The 27667-nt window shown below is 43.5% G+C and overlaps 1 protein-coding gene across 1 annotated transcript in view; it reads right to left on the bottom strand.

Moving 5' to 3' along the window:
• LOC124034878 (ALK tyrosine kinase receptor-like) overlaps positions 1 to 27667 on the bottom strand; it is a 424275-nt gene that overhangs the window by 71928 nt on the left and 324680 nt on the right. The window contains exon 3 of the mRNA XM_046348285.1: positions 11576 to 11686. Within this exon, the coding sequence (XP_046204241.1) occupies positions 11576 to 11686 (111 nt within the window). The remainder of the gene's footprint in view (positions 1 to 11575; positions 11687 to 27667) is intronic.

Here is a 27667-nt window from a genome sequence, read left to right as displayed (position 1 = left end):
GCCACTGATGCAGACCCATGGAACATCTACATTTAAAACAGTCTAATAAATACATGTAATATATGTAATGTATTTTATTTCACCTTTATATAACCAGGTAGGCCAGTTGAGAACAACTTCTTATTTACAACTGCTACCTGGCCAAGATAGAGCAAAGCAGTGCGTCACAAACAACACATAGTTACACATGAGATAAACCTACACGCTCACATTGAAGCCATTATTTATTTTAGACCGGTCTAAAGAAGCATGATATGAAGAAAATGGAGTCTATTTCAGAAGAAAATAATAGAATATTCTGATGAAGCTATGCCAAATGGCTGTGGGGTACACTAGTTCATTTAGCAGACAAGATTTGCTTAGAATTCCATGGCATTATTTTACAGTGTGAAGAATACAATTGAACAAAGCTGAATAAAATATAAATATTTTCTCCAAATGATTTGAGGGAGTGCGCACATGCATGTGATCTATATGCTTAATTTAGAGTTATTAACGTAACTTTGGGCTATATGTTTAGATTTTTTAAATACATTGTACGGCTGCATGATGCGATTCTAATGATGATTTGAAAAAAGTTGTTTGAAAGGCATATGAGCTCTGTTTTGTTTTTTGCTCAGGCTGTACACACTTCATTAGTCTCTCATTCACAATTTGACAAGCACTTGATAATGCCTTGAATTTCACTTCGTGGCCATAATGCACCCCCAAAAAATCAATTCCTTTTGCGGCCAGTGGTCGTTGTGCCCTTGGGCTGAATAGAGTAATTATAATTTCCTTCTCCCTTCTATGTGCTCCAAAGAACCTATCACTCACATGGCTCTCTCAGATATCTCAGTTCTTATTAGCCAATGCCCATCACTTGATCGGGTCCTTTTCACAGGCTACTTGTGAAGACAGACACATCTGTGGATGCAACTTATAGAATTCCGAGGCGCATATTGAAGCAGTTGGTAAAACTGTCTACATTTACTTTTAATCAGCCAACGAGATGAGTAGGCCTACAGTGCCTTGCAAAAGTATTCATCCTCCTTGGCGTTTTTTCTTATTTTGTTGCATTACAACCTGTAATTTAAATGGATTTAAATTGTGAATATTTTCGCAAGCCACTGTAACGAACAGCAAAAGCACTAGTCATTATCCATCAACTATCCCCCATAGGACAAAAGTTGACCTATTCTATTGGTCAACTTGTCCATCTGTGCGTTAATAAATATTTCCAAAATCATCTGGGATACGATACATCCCTAACATATACAACCACTAGCATCAAAACAACCTTTAAACACAATGAGGCTGATGCAACAGATAAGAACGTTTAGCTTAAAATGTTGATAAACTAAATGTTATTTCAAATCAAAATGTATTTGTCACATGCACCGAATACCTTACAGTGAAGTGCTTACTTACAAGCCCTTAACCAACAATGCAGTTTTAAGAAAAATGAAGTGCTAAGAATGTAATAAACTGAAGTAAACAATAAATAAATCAAATTTAAAAAATAAGAATAGAAAAATGATAAATAATTAAAGAGCAAAAATAAAATAACATAAACGGGGCTATTAGCAGCATGTACCAGTACGTAGTCAATGTGCAGGGGCAGAGGTGTGGACTCGAGTCACATGACTTGGACTTGAGTCCGACTCAAGTCACAAATATGATGATTTGCAACTCGACTATGACTTTAACACCAATGACTCGTGACTTTACTTGGACTTGAGCTGACTTGATACCCTCCCGAAGCCCAAATATAAAAAATGACGCTATTAAAAAAAGTGTGCAGCGCATCAACTCTTACTTTAACGGATTACAGTGTTAATCGGACAGCAGCCAGTCAAATTGTGCCAGATGATAAAAAGTTGCACGTGGCAGTGCAGTGGAACGTTTCCGAGTGAATTCAGATGGAGCTCTTGGAAAGATGATACCCCAAATTATTACTTTCGGATATAAAGACTACGCTGTATCAACAAAAAATGGATTGCAACTTGCAAAACATGCGGGAAGAAAATGACAGACGGAGGCGCAAGAACTTCCAACTTTGTTCGACATTTGAAGCGGCACAAAGAACGGTAAGTCGTGGCTAATATAGCCGACATAACTTTGCCAGTGTAGCATGTTGGCTAACGTAACGTTAAATCAATGTGCCTCCACACAGTCAGTCAGTGCGGAAACGTGATCATTACACCCAAGATTGAGCCTCAACTGACTAGGCAATTGGTAGCCTAAATCCTGCCTGGTGTTACCTCTGTTCCTAAAGCCATTGACATATGTTCGCCTACTGTAACCACACACACTGGGTGTGTTAAGGTTGGGCGATTGTGTATAAGCCTACATCGCTCGATTGCGCCCCATAGCGATCCTCGATAGTTGATTGCTATTGGGGGGGGCTACCCATGGAAAAATTAAGTTTATTTGGACAGTAATACATCTATTTTTTTAAAGCATTCATGATTTGTGTAAATGTAATATACTAACTATTACTCTGGTTAAAAATATGAAATGGTATTACATTTGGTGAAGAGCACATGATGTCTTGTTTAGGACTTCAGGACTTGATACTTGTCGGTCTTGACTTGAGACTTGACTCGGACTTGCCTGTCTTGACTTGGGACTTGAGTGCTAAGACGTGAGAGTTACCTGTGACTTGTAAAACAATGACTTGGTCCCACCTCTGTGTGGGGGCACAGGTTAGTCAAGATAATTGAGGAAATATGTACATGTTGGTAGAGGTAAAGTGACTATGCATAGATAATAAACAGAGAATAGCAGCAGTGTAAAATTGGGGGGCGGGGCAATGAAAATAGTCTGGGTAGCCATTTGGTTAGCTGTTCAGGAATCTTATTGTAACGATGTACTCTGAGAGTCAGGAAGCAAGTTCAGGGAGTAAATACATTTAATTAATAAATGAACAAAACAAGAAAAACCGACATGAAACAATGACGACTGAGGAAGAAACCAAAGGGAGTGACATAAAGGGCAGGTAAACAAGGAGGTGATTTAGTCCAGGTGAGTATCATTATGCACGTACCGCTAGTGACAGGTGTGTGCCCTAATGAGCAGGCTGACGACCTAGAGGCCGGAGAGGGAGCACACATGACACTTAAGCCTTTTGGACCTAGACTTGGCACACTATGCAGTGTGTGCAGCAATGCGCAGTAGGCTATGAATGGCAGATGTTCCAAAATGCAATCAATTAGTGGGAAAACACCATTTTCAAAAGTGACCGCAAATATAGTTATGCATATAATGCATTAGAAAGGTGCCGTTTAATGGTCAAAATTATCTTCCCCAAACTTGAAACTCAAGTGCCACCTATGAATGCCAGTGAGGCTTTACACCGGTTGTAAAGCGGATTCATGTGCTTAATTTGAAGAAGTCATTTGGCCACTTTAGTTGTGATACAAACCTTATAGGCCCGTGGGCTAGGCTACATGAGTTGCGCGACTATGATTTGAAAAAAGTTGCAAAAAAACAGAACGCGCTGTTTCTTGCCTTACTGCACCAGCTGGGCATCATTCACAAGTGAAATATATATAATTGACAAGGGATAGGCTAATATTGTCATCAGACTATTCTTTATTTAATCTTATCTTTACATATACTAAATAATATATATGTGCATTTTTTATTTATTTAGAATGGACCATGATCATGCACCTGTATCGAAAGAGGGGGGGGATACATGTCATCTATGCACTTAAATAGTGAATGGAGAACACTTTTCCCCTGGTTCATTTTCATGCCAGCCAGGTAGGCTATACTTCTGTTGTAAAGAGAAGCAATGTACTTAATAAATCTTGTTGGGGATAGGGGGCAGTATTTTCACTTTGGATGAATTGCGTGCCCATAGTGAACTGCATCCTACTTTGTCCTAGATTGCTAATATATGAATATTAGTATTACTATTGGATAGAAAACACTCTGAAGTTTCTAAAACTGTTTGAATTATGTCTGTGAGTATAACAGAACTCATAGGGCAGGCAATCTTCCAAACAGGAAGTGAAATTCTGAATGTGGGCCAAATTTGACGTCATCGCCCCTTCCCTTCCAAATAAGATATGGATATGTTGGCACTTCCTACGCACTAGATGTCCTCATTCAGTAGAATGTGGAATGGAGCCTCTGGTGTGAACTTTGATCGAATGGGAGAGGAAATAGTCACTGTCTTGGCAGAATGCAATTTCCTTGTGGCGCATTTGTCTATTGTCACCGTCGTTCCATTTGGCTGCAGATGAAAAAGTATGATCCGGTTGGAACGTTATTGGATATATATGAAAATAACATCCTGAAGATTGATTCTCTACTTAGTTTGACCAGTTTATTCGACCTGGAATATATGTTTTAGAAATTTTTGTCCAAGTTCTCCTGGACCAGCGTCAGCTTTTGGGCACGTGAGCTGAAAGTGCTAGCAAATGCAGCTAATTGGACACTAGTATTGGACATTATGGAACAAAACAACAATTTATTGTGGAACTAGGACACCTTGCACTGCATTCTGATGAAAGATCATCAAAGGTAAGGGAATATTTATGATGTAATATTAGGTAAGTTGAGAAAAAAAATATATAGTAGACCTAGCCTATAGAAAGCTGATGGGATCTTCCTCATTTTAATAGAGGCCATCACTCTGTTGTCTTGCGCAATTACATAGCCTATAGGAATGTTGTGCAACATGAGATCATGGAGTGTTTGATTAGATTTTCAATTACATTTGCATTGATGTCAGATTGATCAGAGGGACAAAAGGGTATCCTGAAAGGATATTGACGTCATCCCATCAGTAGAGAATGCCTGTTTATTCTATTAAAAGTGCTTTCCTAACCATCTTAAATAAGCATGCCATATTCAAAAAATGTGGAACTAAGAACAGACATAGCCCTTGGTTCACTCCAGACTTGACATCCCTTGACCAGCACAAAAACATCCTCTGGCGTACTGCATTAGCATCGAATAGCCCCCGCGATATGCAACATTTCAGGGAAGTTAGGAACCAATATACACAGGCGGTTAGGTAAGCAAAGGCCAGCTTTTTCAAACAGAAATGTGCCTCCTGCAGCACACACTCCAAAAGTTCTGGGACACTGTAAAGTCCATGGAGAATAAGAGCACCTCCTCCCAGCTGCCCCCAGCACTGAGGCTAGGAAACACTGTCACCACCGATAAATCTACGATAATCGAGAATTTCAATAAGCATTTTTCCACGGCTGGCCATGCTTTCCACCTGGTTACCCCTACCCAACAGCTATGCACACCCTACAGCAACTTGCCCAAGCCTCCCCATTTCTCCCTCATCCAAATCCAGATAGCTGATGTTCTGAAAGAGCTGTAAAATCTGGACCACTACAAATCAGCTGGGCAAGACAATCTGGACCCTCTCTTTCTAAAATTATCCACTGCAAATGTTGCAACCCCTATTACTAGCCTGTTCAACCACTCTTTCGTATCTTCTGGGATTGCTAAAGATTGGAAAGCTGCCGCAGTCATCCCCCTCATCAAAGAGGGAGACATCCTGGACTCAAACTGTTACAGAACTATATATCTATCCTACCCTGCCTTTCTAAAGTCTTTGAAAACCAAGTTAACAAACAGATCACCGACCATTTAGAATCTCACTGTACCTTCTCCGCTATGCAATCTGGTTTACGAGCTGGTCATGGGTGCACCCCAGCCATGCTCAAGGTCCTAAACGATATCATTACCGCCATCGATAAAAGACAATACTGTGCAGCCGTCTTCATCGACCTAGCCAAGGCGTTCAACTCTGTCAACAACCACATTCTTATCGGCAGACTCAACCGCCTTGGTTTCTCAAATGGCTGCCTCGCCTGGTTCACCAACTACTTCTCAGATAGAGTTCATTGTGTCAAATCGGAGTGCCTGTTGTCCGGACATCTGGCAGTCTCTATGGTGGAGCCACAGTGTTCAATTCTTGGGCTGACTCTTTTCTCGGTATACATCAATGATGTAGCTCTTGCTGCTGGTGATTCTCTGATTCACCTCTATGCAGATGACACCAAACTGTATACTGCGGGCCCTTCTTTGGACACTGTGTTAACAAACCTCCAGACCAGCCTCAATGCCATACAACTCTCCTTCCGTGGCCTCCAACTGCTCTTAAATGCAAATAAAACTAAATGCAACCAATCGCTGCCCGCACCCACCTGCTCGTCTAGCATCACTACTCTGGACAGTTCTGACTTAGAATATGCGGACAACTACAAATACCTAGGTGTCTGGTTAGATTATACACTTCTCCTTCCAGACTCACATTAAGCATTGCCCATCCGAAATGAAATCTAGAAAAGGCTTCCTATTTCACTCATGCTGCCAAACATACCCTCGTAAAACTGACTATCTTACAAATCCTTGACTTCGGCAATGTCCTTTACAAAATAGCCTCCAACACTCTACTCAGCAAATTGGATGTTGTCTACCACAGTGCCATCCATTTAGTCACCAAAGCCCCATACACTACCCTCCACTGCGACCTGTATGTTCTCGTTGGCTGGCCCTCGCTTCATATTTGTCACCAAACCCATTGGCTCCAGGTCATCTATCTCCTTAACTTAGGGAAGCTGCGAAAATCCGCAGCTTTTTGTTAAAAATCGCGCAACATTTCAGCGCCCTGCTATTTATGCCAGGAATATAGTATATGCATATGATTAGTATGTGTGGGTAGAAAACACTCAGACGTTTCTAAAACTGGTTAAATCACGGCTGTGACTATAACAGAACGTGTGTTTCATCAAAAAGTGCAGGAAAATCTGATCACTGAAAATGGACAAAAAATATCCATGCGCCACTTCCAAGGATTGTTAAAGGTGAACCGGATTAAATGAGGTCGAGGTTGCAATACCTACAGCTTCCACACGAAGTCAACAGTCTTGTCATTTGCCTACGATTTGTTTCTTGGTCAAACAAAGAAGAGACAAGCCATTTCTTCTTGTATCCGACTGGATATTTTGGTTGAGATTTATCCGGACAGCATTTCCAGACGGACAGCTAAAGAATATACTTCGCCTCGTGATCAATTTTATGGCTTATTAACGTGTACTAATACCTAGAGTTGCATTACAAAAGTATTTCGAAGTGTTTTGTGAAAGTTTATCGTCAACTTTTTTAATTTAAAAAAATGACGTTACGTTAGAAAACGCTATTTTTTTCCGTTGTTCACACAATGTTCATAGATCGATATCTAGGCTATATATGGACACATTTAATCGAAAAAAGACCCAAAATTATGTTTACGGGACATCTAGGAGTGCCAAGAAAGAAGCTCGTCAAAGGTAATGAATGTTTTATATTTTATTTCTGCATTTTGAGTAGCCCCCGGCTATCGCAAAATCTGTCGTTAGGTGAAGTTGAGGTATTTTGGGGGATACATGCTATCAGATAATGCTATAGCTTCTCATGCTTTCGCCGAAAAGCATTTTACAAATCTGACTTGGTGGATAGATTCACAACGAGTGTAGCTTTAATTCAGTACATTGTATGTGCATTTTAATGAAAGTTTGAGTTTTATCAAAAACTATAGGTGGCGCACTTGAAATTTCCGCTGATTTATGTTCCCACCTCGGAACCACGGCCCTAACAATTAAAGGTAAAGCCCTGCCTTATCTCAGCTCACTTGTCACCATAGCAGCACCCACCCATAGCACGTGCTCCAGCAGGTTTATTTCACTGGTCATCCCCAAAGCCAACTCCTATTTTGGCCGCCATTCCTTCCAGTTCTCCACTGCCAATGACTGGAAGAATTTTCAAAAATCACTGAAGCTGGAGTCTTATATCTCCCTCACTAACTTTAAGCATCAGCTGTCAGAGAAGCTTACCGATCATTGCACACCCAACTACCTCATCCCTATATTTCTATCTATTTTTTGTTCCTTTGCACCCCAGTATCTCTATTTGCACATTCATCATCTGCACATCTAATACTCCAGTGTTTAATTGCTAAATTGTAATTTTTCCACTATCGCCTATTTATTGACTTACTTCCTTAACCTCTCTAGGGTATGTGGGATGCGTCCCACCTGGCCAACATCCAGTGAGATTGCAGAGCGCCAAATTCAAATACAGAAATACTCATTTTAAAAATTCAGAAAAAACAACTTTTTTACATAGGTTAAAATATTAACTTCTTGTGAATCCAATCATGGTGTCAGATTTCACGGCAAAAGCATACCTTACAGTTATTTGAGAACATAGCCCAGCAGACAAATCAGTACAAACAGTAACCAGCCAAGTAGAAGAGTTACACAAGTCAGAAATAGAGATAGAATTAATCACTTACCTTTGATGATCTTCACATGTTTGCCCTCAGAAGACATTAATTTATTCAATAAATGTTCCTTTTGTTCGATAAAGTCTCTCTTTATATCTGAAAACCTCCGCTTTGTTCGCATGTTTTCTTCAGTAATCCATAGGCTCAAATGCAGTCACAACAGGCAGACAAAAAAATCCAAAATGTATCCGTAAAGTTCATAGAAACATGTCAAACGATCTTTGTATTTAATCTTCAGGTTGTTTTAGCCTAAATAATCGATAATATTTCAACCAGACTATAATGTTGTCAATATAAAAGGTAAACAAAAAAGGCACACTCTCGGTCGTGCACATGAAAAAGCTCTGTGATACGGCAGTGTTTCACTTATTCAGAATACAAGCCTGAAACTATTTCTAAAGACTGTTGACATCTAGTGGAATGCATAGGAACTGCAAATTGAGTCCTAAGTCAATGGATACTGTCATGGCATTGAATAGAAAACGACAACAACAACAAAAATCCTAATTCCTGAATGGATTTCTCTCAGGTTTTCACCTGCCAAATCAGTTCTGTTATACTCACAGACATTATTTTAACAGTTCTTGGAAACTTTAGAGTGTTTTCTATCCAAATCTACTAATTGTATGCATATCCTATCTTCTGGGCCTGAGTCGAAGGCAGTTTAATTTGGGCATGCTTTTCATCCAAAATTCAAAATGCTGACCCCTACCCTAGAGAAGTTAATCTTATATAATTTGCACACACTGTATATAGACGTTGTTGTTGTGTAATTGACTGTACGTTTGTTTATCAGGCAGTCAGCAGATTTGATAGGCTACTAATGACTATCAGCAGCATCAGAGCTTGGAGAAGTCTAATTACCATGACTAAACAGTCACGTGGAATTTGACGGCGTTCATGACTCGTGACAGTCGGTGTGGCAGTAATACGGTCACCGCAACAGCCCTAATCTACACACAATACCCCATAATGACAAAGCAAAAACAGTTTTTGCTAATTTATAAACAATTAAATAAAAGTATTACAGAAGTATTCAAACCCTTTACCCAGTTCTTTGTTGAAGCACCTTTGGCAGCAATTACAGCCTTGAGTCTTCTTGGGTATGATAATACACGCTTGGTGCACATGCATTTGGTGAGTTTCTCCCATTCTTCTCTGCAGATCCTCTCAAGCTTTGTCAGGATGGATGGGGAGCTTTGCTGCACAGCTATTTTCAGGTCTCTCTAGAGGTGTTTGATTGAGTTCAAGTCCAGGCTCTGGCTTGGCCACTCAAGGACATTCAGAGACTTGTCCCGAAGCCACTCATGTGTTGGCTTGGCTGTGTGCTTAGGGTCGTTGTCCTGTTGGAAGGTGAACCTTCGCCCAATCTGAGGACCTGAGTGCTCTGGAGAAGGTTTTCATCAAGGATCTCTCTGTACTTTGCCCATTCATCTTTGCCTTGAGCCTAACTAGTCTCCTAGTCCCTGCAGCTGAAAAACATCCCCACAGCATGATGCTGCCACCACCGTGCTTCACCATAGGGATGACGCCAGCTTTCCTCCAGACATGATGCTTGGCATTCAGGCCAAAGAGTTCAATCTTGGTTTCATCAAACCAGATAATCTTGTTTCTCATGGTCTGAGAGTCTTTATGGGTCTTTTGGCAAACTCCAAGCGGGCTGTCATGTGCCTTTTACTGAGGACTGGCTTCCGTCTTGCCACTCTACCATAAAGGCCTGATATGGTGTCATGCTGCAGAAATGGTTGTCCTTCTGGAAGGTTCGTCCATCTCCACAGAGGAACTCTAGAGCTCTGTCAGAGTGACCATAGGGTATTTGGTCACCTCCCTGACCAAGAACCTGATGGGAGGCCAGCTCTAGGAAGAGTCTTGGTGGTTACATTTAAGAATGGTGGAGGCCACTGTGTTCTTGGGGACCTTCAATTCTGCAGGAATGTTTTGGTACCCTTCCCCAGATCTGTGCCGACACAATGCTGTTTCGGAGCTCTTTCCAGCAACCTCATGGCTTGGTTTTTGCTCTGACATGCACTGTCAACTGGGTTTGTGTCTTTCTAAATCATGTCCAATCAATTTAATTTACCACAAGTGGACTCCAATCAAGTTGTAGAAATATCTCAAGGATGATCAATGGAAACAGGATGCACCTGATCTCAACTTCGAATCTCATAGCAAAGGGTCTAGGTACTTCTGTCATTATGGGGTATTATGTGTAGACTGCTGAGTTCTTTTTATTTAATCCATTTTAGAATAAGGCTTTAATGTAACAATATGTGAAAAAAGTCAAGGGGTCTGAAGACTTTCCGAAAGGCAGTGTATATACTCAACTCAATAACTGTAGCTAATACCTCAATAAATGAAAACACATAGGTTTTTGTATCTAAAATGGCTTTGAACACCACACATGATATGTAGGTAGCAAGGATTTGTCTGCCTCACACACATTCCTCAAATTGCAGTTGCATTTCACTGTTCAGAAACAATATAAAATAAATGTATATCTTTGATGTAGACAATTATTGGTGCCGCAGAGGCCTAAAGTCCTGAGAGAAAGCAATTAGTTGACTTACTGTATGTTTGGATTCTATGTTTATTAAATATGTAATATCGTTCCTTGTGTTGCCTTGCAGCTCCAATGGACTTAATGATTTAGCATACAGAAATAAACAAGCACTCGCAAGATTACTTCTTAATGCCTGGATCATTTTAAATAAGATTAGGAAAGAATGGACATTTAATAAAGTTTCATTACTTTGGCATTACTGTGTAGTCTTGACATCAGCCACGTTTCATGAAAGACCAGTTTTCAAAAGAATTGCAAATTTTCTTTGACAACACAAGACTAATAAATATTCAATGAATAGTAATTGGACAAAATCCACTCTTGCTCAAGGTCATCTTTCTTGATTTGCTTCTTTCATCATATGTTTCTTCCCATGTACCGTATAGTTTGCACTTGGGTTTTAGTAACACTTGAAATTCAGTTACACTTCAGTAAAACTTGTTTCAGGGTATTTCACTGTATCAGACACACTTGAAACAAGGTAAGACTTGTTTCAGTAACACCCGTTTCAGTGGAAATTCAGTGACCTCAACAAAGACCATCCCAGAAGCTGCTAACTTTAAAGCATGGCGGGGATGGTGAAAAGCAAAAGCGACGAGACAGAGACGCTTATGGGTGTTGATGGAGAGCTGACGCAACGTGTCACATCACATAAAGAGAGTGCCATCTCTCCTGGCCAAAGGACGTTTGGGACGGTCTGTTTAGCTGAGAGGCTCTGATAACAAGACTCTCACCTGACGTCGGTGCCATGATCTTGGGGGAGTTCAGCTCATCCTGGGCCATCCAGGAGAAGTTCCAGTAACCTCGGGGGACGCCCAGTCCGGATCGACCTGCCAGCGGCTCCCCTGGAGGCAAGAGTAGAAGACATGGTCACAATAATGCAACACAACAAACAAGTAATTCCTTTAAAGGAGAATGGAATAAAGTTCAATGTTCGTATTCATTGTTTATTCAGATACACACAATGAGAGGGGGACAGGTGAGAGAGGGTTGAATAAATAGTTGAAAAGGTTGATCAAGGAATCAAATGCCAATTCCCCAGGGGCCATGTGGGCCAACATTTATATTTTTAAACAAGTGGGGCAGTCCCATGTTTCATGTTTATTGGATTGAATAGAGATAGAGGAGATGTGCTGAAATATTGTAGCAGTGGGCCAGAGGCAGTGGCTTAGACCGCTAGACCACCCAGTCCGCAACCTCTGGCACTTTTTATGTGTATTTCTACATAATTCAGTAATGATCATCCCGTGGTGTGCCTGCATGCTTTGACAATGTGCCATTCATTTTTCTCGACTCAAGCGTTTAAGTGATCAAATTGTTGCCTGTTGTTTTTACACCAGACACACTGTGAATGGAGATCACAGTGGGTAGAATTATTAGTTTTTCTGTTCATCAATTTAATCTCTGAATTCCTTTGTTCTCTACAACAATGTTGAAATACACATATTTTTATACTTTCTCTTTAAAGTTATACATTTTATCTGGACCACTATAAGTATCTACTGATATCAAATCAAACTGTATTTGTCACATGCACAGAATACAACACAGTAAGGACTACAACAAGTGTAGTTCTTACTGTGAAATGCTTACTTACAAGCCCTTAACCTGTTAACAAACAGTACAGTTCAAGAAGAGTTTAGAAAATATTTACCAATTAAAATAAAGTTAAAAATAATAAAAAAAATAACCCAATAACATAACAGTAACGAGGCTATATACAGCAGGTACCGTTACCGAGTCAGTGTGCGGGGGTACAGGTTAGACAAGGTAATTTGTACATCTAGGTAGGGGTGAAGTGACTATGCATAGAAAATAAACAGCGAGTAGCAGAAGTGTACAAAACAAATGGAGTGGGTCAATGTAAATAGCCCAGTGGCCATTGAATTAATTGTTCAGCAGTCTTATGGCTTGGGGTTAGAAGCTGGTAAGGAGCCCTTTGGTCCTAGACTTGATGCTCTGGTACCGCCTGCCGTGCGGCAGCAGAGAAAACCCTCTGTAGCGCCTTATGGTCAGATGCCAAGCAGTTGTCATACCAGCCGGTGATGCAACCGGTCAGGATGCTCTCGATGGTGCAGCTGTAGAACTTTTTGAGGATCTGGGGACCCATGACAAATCTTTTCATTTCCCGAGGGGAGAAAGTTTTTGTCATGCCCTCTTCACGACTGTCTTGGTGTGGTTTGTCTATGAGAGTTCATTGGTGATGTGGACACCAAGGAACTTTAAATTCTCAACCCGCTCCACTACAGCCCTGTCGATGTTATTGTGGGCCTGTTTGGCCCACCTTTTCCTGTAGTCCACAATCAGCACCTTCGCCTTGCTCAAATTGAGGGAGAGGTTGTTGTCCTGGCACCACACTGCCAGTTCTCTGACCTTCTCCCTATAGGCTGTCTCATTGTTGTGATCAGGCCTACCACTGTTGTGTCGTCAGCAAACTTAATGATGGTGTTGGAGTCGTGTTTGGCCACACAGTCGTGGGTAAACAGGGAGTACAGGAGGGGACTAAGTACACACCCCTGATGGGCCCCAGTGTTGAGGATCAGCGTGGCAGACGTGTTGTTACCTACCCTTACCACATGGGGGTGGCCATTCAGGAAGTCCAAGATCCAGTTGCAGAGGGAGGGGTTTAGTCCCAGGCTACTTAGTTTAGTGCTACTGGCAGTGTGGAGTGCAATAGAGATTGATACTGTATGTTTGTGCAGGAAAAACACCAAACATCACAATGAGGTGAAGGTTAAGGGATCAAGGGCTTCTAATGTTTCTAGCCCAGTTCTATCACTCCAGACTCCTGAGAACAGCATTCACTATGAGTACCGTGGGATATCTACTTCATTTGTAGCGTTTCAAGTCTCGTTTTGCTATAGTAGATCCATAATGACACCATAATGATTCCAGCAGTGAGTTATTGGCAGTATGGATGTGTGTATTTGTTAATTCTATATTGATATGTGTATACCATGTTGATATGTGCTTCTCATAGTTGCTTCTCCACTCGAATACACAAAACATGAAGAACACCTACTCTTTCCATGACATAGACTGGCCAGGTGAATCCAGGTGAAAGCTATGATCCGTTGTTAAATCCACTTCAATGAGTGTAGATGTAGTGTAGCAGATAGGTTAAAGAAGGATTTTCTAGCCTTGAGACATGGATTGTGCATGTATCACACCCTGATCTGTTTCGCTTGTCTCCACCCCCTACCAGGTGTCTCCCATCTCCCCTCATTATCCTCTGTGTATTTATACCGGTGTTTTCTGTTGCCAGTTCGTTTTGTTCGTCATGCCTACCAGCGGATTTCCCCTCGCTCCTGTTTGTTTCTAGTTCTTGTTTTCTAGTTTTCCTGGGTTTAAACATTCTGCCTGACCCTGAGACTGCCTGCTGTACTGTACCTTTTGGACTTTGATCTGGATTACAGACCTCTGACTGCCCTTGACCTGTCGTTTTGCCTGTCCCCTGTTCTAGTAATACATTTTTCTGGGTCTTCCCTAAAACTTGATACTATGTGTGCCATTCAGAGGGTAAATCGGCAAAACAAAATATTTAAGTATCTTTAAACGGGGTATGGCAGTAGGTGCCAGTAAGTGCCAGGTGGGAAGCATTGGTATCAACATGGGCACTTTATATGTATTTATACGTAATCCAGTAATGATCATCCCGTGGTGTGTCTGCGTGCTTTGACAATGGGCCGTGGATCGATTGTTTATGGCTCACATACCCAATTCATGTTTCAAGCCCCCCACCAACGACAGCGCTCACAGGGATGTTGACTCCAATGCTTCCCACAGTTGATTGAAGTTTGCTGGATTTTCTTTTTGGTGCTGTACCGTTCTTGATACACATGGAAAACTGTTGAGCGTGAGAAACACAACAGCTTTGTAGTTCTTGACACACTCAAACTGGTGCGCCTAGCACCTACTACATCATACCCTGTTCAAAGGCACTTAAATCTTTCGTGTTGCCAATTCACCCTCTGAATGGCACACATACACAATCCATTTTTCAATTGTCTCAAGGCTTAAAAATACTTCTGTAACCTCTCTCCTCCCCTTCATCTACACTGATTGAAGTGGTTTTAACAGGTGACATCAATAAGGGATCATAGCTTTCATCTGGATTCACCTGGTCAGTCTGTCATGGAAATGTTTTGTACACTCAGTATTTCGCTACACTCGCATTAACATCTGCTAACCATGTGTATGTGACAAATAAAATTTGATTTGATTTGATTTGATTTACACTCAGTATATATTCTGTACCATAAAACTGGTAAAGTCTACAGCACTTTGAATGTGAAAGAGCCCCACTACAACAAGGGTTTCAAATATGCCACTCACACAAATATAAGTTTGGTCCCTCGGTTTCCCTGACTGTGTTTAAACCCTCAAAACTGGGAAGCAATTTGATTTAGAACCAAATTATGTTCTGATGCTATAAAAGAGATGGGACAGTAGTTAATTAGAAGTACCTAAGATCTGCTGCAGGCTTTTCTTTCTCTCCCTCAGTCCTTCTTATGTTTATTTCTGTCTTATGTTCTTTCACTCTCCCTTCTGTCTTCATAGTTGTAATGAGTGAGATGATTCATGCAATACACTGTACAGGGGAAAACCTCTTTTAATAATTTCAAATGAGCACTAAAGGGGGGATTGATATTAAACAAAGCATGACTTCCATAAGCCAGGGAGCACAGTGTAAAGTGCCTTGCAAAAGTATTCATCCCACTTGTCGTTTTTTACTATTTTGGTGCAGCGCAACCTGTACTTTAAATGTATTTTTATTTTTATTTTATGTAACGGATATACACAAAATAGTCCAAATTGGTGAAGTGAAATTAAACAAATTACTTGTTTCAAAAAATTAAAAATGATAAAAAACGGAAAAGTGTTGATTGCATATGTATTCACCCCCTTTTGCTATGATGCCCCTAAATAAGATCTGGTGCAACCAATTACCTTCAGAAGTCACATAACTAGTTAAATAAAGTCCACCTGTGTGCAATCTAAGTGTCACATGATCTCAGTATATATACACCTGTTCTGAAAGGCCACATCCTGGCCCACATCCTGGTTTACTCTCTCCATCTGCCCATTACTCTCGGGGTGAAACCCCAAAGTAAGGCTGATCGAGACTCCCAAACGTTCCATGAATGCCTTCCAGACCCTAGACGTGAACTGGGGACCTCGATCAGACACTATATCCTCAGGCACCCCGTAGTGCTGGGAGATGTGCGTTTACAAGGCCTACGCAGTCTGTAGGGCCGTAGGGAGACCGGGCAGAGGAAGGAGACGACAGGACTTAGAGAACCGATCCACAACAACCAGGATCGCAGTGTTACCCTGTGAGGGGGGAGCCGGTAAGAAAATCCACCGACAGGTGTGACCAAGGCCGTTGTGGAATGGGTAAGGGGTGTAGCTTATCTCTGGGCAGGTGCCTTGCACTGGGCACACACCGAGCAGCAGGAAACATAAACCCTCACGTCCTTAGCCAAGGTAGGCAACCAGTACCTCCCGCTCAAAAAGCACACTGTCCGACCGATCCCAGAATGACCAGAGGAGGGTGACGTGTGGGCCCAATACATCAACCGGTCATGAACAGCAGACGGTACGTACAGACGCCCAGCGGGACACTGGACGGGAGCGGGCTCTGCACGTAACGCCTGCTCAATGTCTGCATCCAGCTCCCACACTACCAGCGCCACCAGGCCGGGAGTTTGGGAGTAGGATCCATGGCCTGCTCCTCTGTGTCATACAGCCGGGTCAATGCGTCTGCCTTCACGTTCTGGGAGCCTGGTTTGTAGGAAAGGGTGAAAACAAAATGGGTGAAAAACATGGCCCACCTTGCCTTGCGAGGGTTCAGTCTCCTTGCTTCCCCGATGTACTCCAGATTGCGGTGGTCAGTCCAGATGAGAAAAGGGTGTTTTGCCACCTCAGGCCAATGTCTCCATGCCTTCAAGGCCTTGACGACAGCCAAAAACTCCCGGTCACCCACGTCATAGTTTCGCTCCGCCGGGCTGAGCTTCTTCGAGAAGAAGGCAAAAGGGTGGCGCTTCGGTGGCGTACCCAAGCACTGAGAGAGCACAGCCTCGGACGCGTCCACCTCCACTATGAACGCCAAAGAGTGATTCGGATGGGCCAGCACCGGAGCCAAGGTAAACAGAGCCCTCAGGTGACAAAAAGCCCTGTCCGCCTCAGCCGGCCACTGCAAACGTACTGGGCCCCCCTTCAGTAGTGAGGTAATGGGAGCTGTTACCTGACCAAAACTCTGGATAAACCTCCGGTAGTAGTTGGCAAAACCTAAGAACCGCTGCACCTCCTTTACCGTGGTGGGAGTTGGCCAATTACGCATGGCTGAAATGCGGTCAGGCATTTCTCAGCCTTGACGTACAGGTCATGCTACAACAGGCGACGAAGCACCCTGCGCACCAGGGACACATGCTCGGCGCGTGTAGCGGAGTATATCAGAATGTCATCAATATACACCACTACACCCTGCCCGTGCAGGTCCCTGAAAATCTTGTCTACAAAAGCTTGGAAGACTGATGGCGCATTCATCAACCCGTATGGCATGACGAGGTACTCATGGTACCCTGAGGTGGTACTGAAAGCCATCTTCCACTCGTCTCCCTCCCGGATACACACCAGGTTGTAAGCGTTCCTGAGATCTAGTTTGGTGAAGAAGTGCGCCTTGTGCATTGACTCTATCGCTGTGGCAATGAGCGGTAACTATACCTCACAGTGATCTGGTTCAGACCTCGATAGTCAATACACGGGCCCATACCTCCCTCCTTCTTCACAAAAAAGAAACTCGAGGAGGCAGGTGAAGTGAAAGACCAAATGTACCCCTGAAGCAGGGATTCGGAGACATATGCTTCCATAGCCTCCATCTCTGCCTGTGATAGGGAATACACATGACTCTTGGGAAGTGCAGAATCTACCAGGAGATCTATCGCACAATCGCCCCGTCGATGGGGTGGTAATTGAGTCGCCTTCTTGTTGGAGAAGGTGAGAGCCAAATCGGCATATTAATGAGGGAATGCGCAATGGAAACCCCTAAACACCTCCCCAAGCACTCTCGCAACCAGAGAGTGAGAGCCCTCTGTTGCCAAGAAACAGTGGGGTCATGACAAGCTAACCAGGGTAGGCCGAGCACCACGGGAAACGCAGGAGAGTCAATAAGGAAGAGACTAATTCTCTCCTTTTGACATCCCTGCTTCACCATGCCCAGCGGAGCGGTGTTCTCCCTAATCAACCCTGACCGTAATGGTCGACTATCTAAGGCGTGAATGGGGAAAGGAACAGCCACGGGAACAATGGGGATCCCTAAACTATGGGTGAACGATCTATCGATAATTCCCAGCCGCGCCTGAATCTACGAGCACCTTATGCTGGGAATGCGGGGAAAACTCAGGAAAAATGATAGACAAAAACAACTCAAACTGGTCCAACGCAGCATCTCCCTCTCTCCACATTACGTTGGCCCACTCCAAGGCTTTCCCGGTGAGGCACGAGACGAGGGAGGACGGTTGCCAGGTATAAGTCTAGCTGCAACAGGAACCCCTAGCAGTTTGCAGCTACCCAATCATATTCATGGGGAAGGGAGAGACGAATCCCACTGGGACCAGGAGAAGGGGGCGCGAGTAGTGGAGACCCCGGTTGTGCTGGTGGAGGCGGTCCATTCTTTGGATTACACGGTCCATGGCGTTGCCAGGATGGTGGAGCATTGCTGCATGCTCCCGGACGTGCTCCTCCACCCCTATGCCCGGGGAACCTGCTCCTGCTGACTCCAAAAGTCTGGTCTGGAATTCTGTAAGATGTGCGTACTGGCGGCAGAGAAGTCAGGCGCAGGAGAGCAAAAGCTGTTACGACGGAGCAGTTTAATAATAAAAATCCCCGTAAACAGAACAATTAATACAAAAGTGTACAAAACCCGTCGTGCACAAGCACTTACAATAAACAATTCTGGAGAAAGACATGGGGGGAACAGAGGGTTCAATACACAACATGTAATGATGGAATTGAAACCAGGTGTGTGGGAAGACAAGACAAAACAAAAGGAAAATGAAAGGTGAATCGATGATGACTAGAAAACCGGCGACGCTGACCTCCGGAGGTCGCCCAAACAAGGAGAGGAACCAACTTCGGCGGAAGTCATGAAAACATTATCATACATGTTTATAAAAGTCCTTTCAGTCCATGTCAACCAGGGCCTCGGCACTATCTCTCGGCACTATCTGACTGTATTATTCAAAAATGTATTTCTGTGGCGATGGTTGGACGATCATCTCCCACAACAGACTCAATTTACTTCACATCAGTTTCACCAAACAACCATTAGAGCAGTGGTCACCAAAGTAGTTCATGATGTATATAGCAATGGTGGCCTTTCTTTCACTGTGGTGCAACGAGCCAGAAATAAACCCAATTGCCCATGGTGGATAAACGGGAATGCTTTATATATCGAGGGGATCTGCTTTGGGATATGAGACTCACAAACACAGACAGAAGGAGGCATAAGGAATAGAGCAGTCAGGTGCCATTCGCAAATGTGCTAAATACTGTTCCAATAAGCAAACCCAGCATCAAACTAAAATACTGAGCTTCTACTCATAACATTGAATGGTGAGAACTTGAAGACAGACAAAAAAATTAAGAGCTTTGCCAAATTCCCCACATGGCCCATTCCCTCTACCTCCCAAACCCCATTTCCCCCATTCTGACTAGAGACCACTACTGATATAGTTAAGCCATCCCCTCCACCCTCATCCCCCATCCATGTTCTCAATGACCGGAATGTTACTACGATCAATGAGGTCTAAACAACCCACCTGTCCACCCATCCAATGGTAGATGATTCACTGGTGATGTTCAGGCAGTATATATTTCACATTAAAATTAACACCTGGGTTCCAATCAATTCAGAAAAACTCAGTTTCTGTTACCAAGTGAGTAATAAGTAGCAGGTTAATTTCATTGCCCAAGGTTGTATAGGGCAATTGAGGCAGGGCACTTATGATAGGGGGCTTATGCCATTCGGAGAGGATCATTGGATTTGTTTAAGTAAAATCATAGTACCAGGGCATGCTCCAAGCCATGTACAGTATTATGGAATCACTCAAGTGGGGAATGTACTGAGGTATTTGCCAAGTCTTCAGGCAAAGGTTACTGATCACACAAGGCAAGCTTGGCAAACTAACCTCTTGGATTATTCTTACTGTGGTATAATATTTAATACAAATATTTAAATTAATTTGAAAAGCAACAGGCAACAAAGCACCATGCAGCTTTACAATTTGTTCAGGGAAATTGTGGCTTTTCAAGACAGTCTCTGTCAGAACACAGAGATACTAAACAAGTTTGAGAAATATTACATTTAAATACATTTCAGGTAAATATAGGACACCAGCTATCATGACAACTTTTTTAACCATTCCCACAACTAGTTGCAGATGCTGTGAAGATCACTATCTATCAAATATTCTGTTACCAAAAGCCCAAGTATGATTATTACAAAAAATATTTCAGGTGTGTATAGGACACCTAAGCTAATGAAACATGTGCTTAATCATTCCCTACAACTTGTTGTTGTTGCTGTGAAGATAACGACCTATTAAATATTTAACCATCATTTGTTGCATGACTGCTGTGTTTTGGGGAAAACCCCTCTGGACATCTATGATATTTGACATGTGTTCCAAAGTTCAAAAGGTACTGTTTACATTCTTTCTGTTGTGTGCTTTGTTCACGGTATTCCCTTTTGATAGAGCTGCTGCAGGAGAGCCCCCTACCTCATGTCGACAATGGAGATGTCAAGCACGTGTCATTGTTTGTTAGAGAGTTTCAATATTTTACCCCTGTTGCTGCTTGCTTCTGCCAGCGTTTTCCATAAGTGTTTGTATATTTGGCACTCAGACAACTAGCAGTCTCAGCATGCGACAGTAGAGTAGTGCCACTGGGTTGGTGCTTTTGAGTGTAGTACATTGGAGTTAAGTTGTGTCTACAGATGCTGTATCTTAATTTAAACCAGTTTCACACATCAGGAAAATAATCCTGCAGCAACAGGAAATGTGAATTGTTATCTGGATTATAATCATTGACATTTTTTTTGTAGGGGTTGATACATTTTTTGTTTGTGCAAATCAAGTCTGAAATGTTAAAGTAGAATTGACATGCTTCAAACCCCGAAGTCACTAAAAGTTTGCTTTTCTTGCAACAACAAGAGCCTATTATACGGCATCCGTAGTTATTTTCAATGGAGCAATTCTTCTACCTTAATCAGTTTGGATTTTACACCAAAATCTGTTAATTTTAAAGCTAGTGTACATCTACCCCACATCTCCTCTGGTACACAGAAACCTTGTTTGAATAACAACAATGTATCCTTCCTTCCTAATTCCTTCAGGTAAGCACATATCTTGAAGTGGTTGGATAGGTGAAAGCAAGGTTAGGTTACCACCCTATCACTTTCGCCAATTCAACCAATTCAACCAATTCAAATCTGCCATTACTTTTTTTAAGACAGGAAGGATGCAGTTCTAAGGTATTTCAACAGGACCTTCGCCTTTTTCTTACCATAGGCATTCAGAAGCATGGTTAATAAACAAATGTACATGATGACTCTCAAAAGTCTAAACGGGATCCTTTAGACATTCCAAATCTGACGTCAACCCATTGAAGTTGGGGGTGGCGCTGTGGAATATCTTACCATTCCAGACTGGGTTCAATCTTATCAAAATGTTTGTAATGATACACTACATGACCAAAAGTATGTGGACACATGCTCGTCGAACATCTCATTACGAAATCATGGGCATTAATATGGAGTTTGTCCCCCCTTTGCTGCTATAACAACCTCCACTCTTCTGAGAAGGCTTTCCACTAGATGTTGGAACATTGCTGCGGGGACTTTCTTCCATTCAGCCACAAGATAATGAATGAGGTCGGGCAATGATGTTGGGCGGTGAGGCCTAGCTTGCAGTCGGCATTGCAATTCATCCAAAAGTTGTAAGATGGGGTTGATGTCAGGGCTCTGTCCAGGCCAGTTACGTTTTTCCACACTGATCTCGATTAACCATTTCTGTATGGACCTCTCTTTGTTCACGGGGGCATTGTGATGCTGAAAAAGGAAAGGGCCTTCCCCAAACTGTTGCCACAAAGTTGGGAGCACAGAATAGTCTAGAATGTCATTGTATGCTGTAGAGTTCTCTTGGCATCTGCCAAACCCAGATTCATCCGTCGGACAGCAAGACGGTGAGGACACATTCATCACTCCAGAGAACGAGTCCAATGGCGGCAAGCTTTACACCACACCACCACCACTTGGCATAAGATGGTGATCTTAGGCTTGTGTGCAGCTGCTCGTCCATGGAATCCTATTTCATGTGCTGACGTTGTTTCCAGAGGCAGTTTGGAACTCTGTAGTGAGTGTTGCAACCGAGGACAGACGTGTCTTACTCACTTCAGCACTCGGCGGTTCCATTCTGTGATCTTGTGATCTATTTCGCAGGTGAGATGTTGTTGCCCCTAGAAGTTTCTACTTCACAATAGCTGACGGGCAGCTCCAGCAGGGCAGACATTTTAAGAAATATCTTGTTGGAAAGGTGGCATCCTATGACGGTGCTACATTGAAAGTCACTGAGCTCTTCAGTAAGGCCATTCTACTGCCAATGTTTGTCTATGGAGATTGCATGTCTGTGTGCTTGATTTTATACACTTGACTGCAATGGGTGTGGCTGAAATAGCAGAATCCACCAATTTGAAGGGTTGTCCTTCAAATTAGCGGAAGGTCGGATTATTGTAAATATGTATCAAGCGAATACCCAGAAACCTACCCAATAATTTCCTTTTATCCAATATGTGTTGTAATGCTCTGCTGGAGCTTATTGATCAATTTGAAGTACACTAGAATGATGGCATTGACTCCTGGTATGACAGATTTTGTGCCTGACTGGGCCAAAGGTAAATCTGTAAATGCGTAGAGAAAAAATAAAGGCCCTAAAGTAGGTAAACCCTTCTGGAATAAGGAACTACATGCATTATGGTCACAGATGAGGTTGTCTGAAAAAAGGTTTCTAAAGTGTAAAGGAAATAAAAAGCTGAACGAAGAGCTAAGAAATTCATTGAAAGCGTGCCAACATACATTTGATAAAAGATTAAGGTCTATATATGTCAACTCCTCTCCCTGTTCCACCGATCCCTTTTTCCTTTTTCTGGTTGTTTTGTCTGTGTTCCTTTACACACCTGGTTTCAATTGCGTTTATTTCTGTGTGTATATAGGGCACCTGTTGCCTGCCTTAATTCCTGCAGGAATAAGCTTGTGTGTATTTGCGTTGATGATCTATGATGTTTATTGTTTTCGCTATTACGTACCTGTAGTTAAGTTTCGGAACTGAGTTTGTTCCTCTGGCGTTTGGCACGAAATCCTGTATTGTATTCACTATTTAGGCACTTGTATGTAGTGTCGGAACTGTGGTTGTTCCTCCGTGTATTGGCACAAGTTTCTGTTCCTTCGAGAGCGTAATTTTGGATTTTCATCTGTGCCAATTTTGTATTGGTGGACTATGTATGTATGTATATATATATATATATATTAAACACGCTTCTCAAAATTCCCTGCTCTCCTGCGCCTGACTCCTACACCTCTCAACTAGACGCACCTTATCACACTATAAAGCGTAGATTTAGTTGTGGGCAGGAATTACAATTGGAACAGCTACAGACTAATAACACACAACAGTTGGATTGAGATAAACAAGTTGAGCCCCAAAAAGGCTCAGAAAATTCCCATGGAAATTGTTTTAGAAAATGGAGAACTCTTATTTTCAGGCGTTAACAGGCCTTCTAGATTTGATTATGATTTTTTTTTAAGAAATATGTGCTCGTAAAGATGAGTTGGAGGAATAAAAGTACAAAGGGAGTCATACTCCCCTAACCAGTATCTCAATGCCAGTCTTACCCTACATGAGGTCAGAAAGGTGGTTGAGTGTGCTAAACCAAAGAAAGCTACAGGAATTGATGATTAGTCTAATGAAGTTTTGTTAGTTGATAATTGTTTGTTAATTGATGCAGAAGGTGGCTCTACAAAGAATTAACTTTGGGGGGATGAATCGTTACGCTGGCACAAGTTGTATGCCTTATTTCTGGTTTGTTTCACAATAAAAAATATTTTGCATCTTCAAGGTGGTAGGCATGTATAGTAAATCAAACGATACAAACCCCCAAAAATCTATTTTCATTCCAGGTTGTAAGGCAACAAAATAGGAAAAATGCCAATGGGGGGTGAATACTTTCGCAAGCCACTGTACAGTAATGTTTACGTTCCGTAAAGGAAAGAGCTGTAACTGTAGGTATTGTGCCTAGTTATTTGCGTAATTACTGGAACAAAAGCCTTTACAAATCAGCTGTTCCTTTAAGAGCTGTTTTGCACTGCATTTTGAGATTGCCATTCGAGACGTGTAGTCCACTTGTCATTCCAATCTCCTTTGCATTAGCGTAGCTTCTTCTGTAGCCTGTCAACTATGTGTCTGTTTATCCCTGTTCTCTCCTCTCTGCACAGACCATACAAACGCTCCACACCGCGTGGCCGCGGCCACCCTACTCTGGTGGTCCCAGCGCGCACGACCCACGTGGAGTTCCAGGTCTCCGGTAGCCTCTGGAACTGCCAATCTGCGGTCAACAAGGCAGAGTTCATCTCAGCCTATGCCTCCCTCCAGTCCCTCGACTTCTTGGCACTGACGGAAACATGGATCACCACAGACAACACTGCTACTCCTACTGCTCTCTCTTCGTCCGCCCACGTGTTCTCGCACACCCCGAGAGCTTCTGGTCAGCGGGGTGGTGGCACCGGGATCCTCATCTCTCCCAAGTGGTCATTCTCTCTTTCTCCCCTTACCCATCTGTCTATCGCCTCCTTTGAATTCCATGCTGTCACAGTTACCAGCCCTTTCAAGCTTAACATCCTTATCATTTATCGCCCTCCAGGTTCCCTCGGAGAGTTCATCAATGAGCTTGATGCCTTGATAAGCTCCTTTCCTGAGGACGGCTCACCTCTCACAGTTCTGGGCGACTTTAACCTCCCCACGTCTACATTTGACTCTTTCCTCTCTGCCTCCTTCTTTCCACTCCTCTCCTCTTTTGACCTCACCCTCTCACCTTCCCCCCCTACTCACAAGGCAGGCAATACGCTCGACCTCATCTTTACTAGATGCTGTTCTTCCACTAACCTCATTGCAACTCCCCTCCAAGTCTCTGACCACTACCTTGTATCCTTTTCCCTCTCGCTCTCATCCAACACCTCCCACACTGCCCCTACTCGGATGGTATCGCGCCGTCCCAACCTTCGCTCTCTCTCCCCCGCTACTCTCTCCTCTTCCATCCTATCATCTCTTCCCTCCGCTCAAACCTTCTCCAACCTATCTCCTGATTCTGCCTCCTCAACCCTCCTCTCCTCCCTCTCTGCATCCTTTGACTCTCTATGTCCCCTATCCTCCAGGCCGGCTCGGTCCTCCCCTCCCGCTCCGTGGCTCGATGACTCATTGCGAGCTCACAGAACAGGGCTCCGGGCAGCCGAGCGGAAATGAGGAAAACTCGCCTCCCTGCGGACCTGGCATCCTTTCACTCCCTCCTCTCTACATTTTCCTCCTCTGTCTCTGCTGCTAAAGCCACTTTCTACCACGCTAAATTCCAAGCATCTGCCTCTAACCCTAGGAAGCTCTTTGCCACCTTCTCCTCCCTCCTGAATCCTCCCCCCCCTCCCTCCCTCTCTGCAGATGACTTCGTCAACCATTTTGAAAAGAAGGTCGACGACATCCGATCCTCGTTTGCTAAGTCAAACGACACCGCTGGTTCTGCTCACACTGCCCTACCCTGTGCTCTGACCTCTTTCTCCCCTCTCTCTCCAGATGAAATCTCGCGTCTTGTGACGGCCGGCCGCCCAACAACCTGCCCGCCTGACCCTATCCCCTCCTCTCTTCTCCAGACCATTTCCGGAGACCTTCTCCCTTACCTCACCTCGCTCATCAACTCATCCCTGACCGCTGGCTACGTCCCTTCCGTCTTCAAGAGAGCGAGAGTTGCACCCCTTCTGAAAAAACCTACACTCGATCCCTCCGATGTCAACAATTACAGACCAGTATCCCTTCTTTCTTTTCTCTCCAAAACTCTTGAACGTGCCGTCCTTGGCCAGCTCTCCCGCTATCTCTCTCTGAATGACCTTCTTGATCCAAATCAGTCAGGTTTCAAGACTAGTCATTCAACTGAGACAGCTCTCCTCTGTATCACGGAGGCGCTCCGCACTGCTAAAGCTAACTCTCTCTCCTCTGCTCTCATCCTTCTAGATCTATCGGCTGCCTTCGATACTGTGAACCATCAGATCCTCCTCTCCACCCTCTCCGAGTTGGGCATCTCCGGCGCGGCCCACGCTTGGATTGCGTCCTACCTGACAGGTCGCTCCTACCAGGTGGCGTGGCGAGAATCTGTCTCCTCACCACGCGCTCTCACCACTGGTGTCCCCCAGGGCTCTGTTCTTGGCCCTCTCCTATTTTCGCTATACACCAAGTCACTTGGCTCTGTCATAACCTCACATGGTCTCTCCTATCATTGCTATGCAGACGACACACAATTAATCTTCTCCTTTCCCCCTTCTGATGACCAGGTGGCGAATCGCATCTCTGCATGTCTGGCAGACATATCAGTGTGGATGATGGATCACCACCTCAAGCTGAACCTCGGCAAGACGGAGCTGCTCTTCCTCCCGGGGAAGGACTGCCCGTTCCATGATCTCGCCATCACGGTTGACAACTCCATTGTGTCCTCCTCCCAGAGCGCCAAGAACCTTGGCGTGATCCTGGACAACACCCTGTCGTTCTCAACCAACATCAAGGCGGTGGCCCGTTCCTGTAGGTTCATGCTCTACAACATCCGCAGAGTACGACCCTGCCTCACACAGGAAGCGGCGCAGGTCCTAATCCAGGCACTTGTCATCTCCCGTCTGGATTACTGCAACTCGCTGTTGGCTGGGCTCCCTGCCTTTTATTTATTTTTTATTTTTTTATTTCACCTTTATTTAACCAGGTAGGCTAGTTGAGAACAAGTTCTCATTTGCAACTGCGACCTGGCCAAGATAAAAGCATAGCAGTGTGAACAGACAACACAGAGTTACACATGGAATAAACAATTAACAAGTCAGTAACACAGTAGAAAAAAAAATGGGCAGTCTATATACAATGTGTGCAAAAGGCATGAGGAGGTAGGCGAATAATACAGTTTTGCAGATTAACACTGGAGTGATAAATGATCAGGTCATGTACAGGTAGAGATATTGGTGTGCAAAAGAGCAGAAAAATAAATAAATAAAAACAGTATAAAAAAAGTATGGGAATGAGGTAGGTGAAAATGGGTGGGCTATTTTCCTATAGACTATGTACAGCTGCAGCGATCGGTTAGCTGCTCGGATAGCTGATGTTTGAAGTTGGTGAGGGAGATAAAAGTCTCCAACTTCAGCGATTTTTGCAATTCGTTCCAGTCACAGGCAGCAGAGTACTGGAACGAAAGGCGGCCAAATGATGTGTTGGCTTTAGGGATGATCAGTGAGATACACCTGCTGGAGCGCGTGCTACGGATGGGTGTTGCCATCGTGACCAGTGAACTGAGGTAAGGCGGAGCTTTACCTAGCATGGACTTGTAGATGACCTGGAGCCAGTGGGTCTGGCGATGAATATGTAGTGAGGGCCAGCCGACTAGAGCATACAAGTCGCAGTGGTGGGTGGTATAAGGTGCTTTAGTGACAAAACGGATGGCACTGTGATAGACTGCATCCAGTTTGTTGAGTAGAG

This window comes from Oncorhynchus gorbuscha, linkage group LG05, assembly GCF_021184085.1.
Source record: "Oncorhynchus gorbuscha isolate QuinsamMale2020 ecotype Even-year linkage group LG05, OgorEven_v1.0, whole genome shotgun sequence".
In the NCBI taxonomy this organism is placed as follows: domain Eukaryota; kingdom Metazoa; phylum Chordata; class Actinopteri; order Salmoniformes; family Salmonidae; genus Oncorhynchus; species Oncorhynchus gorbuscha.
This window is presented reverse-complemented; position numbering and strand designations above follow the sequence as displayed.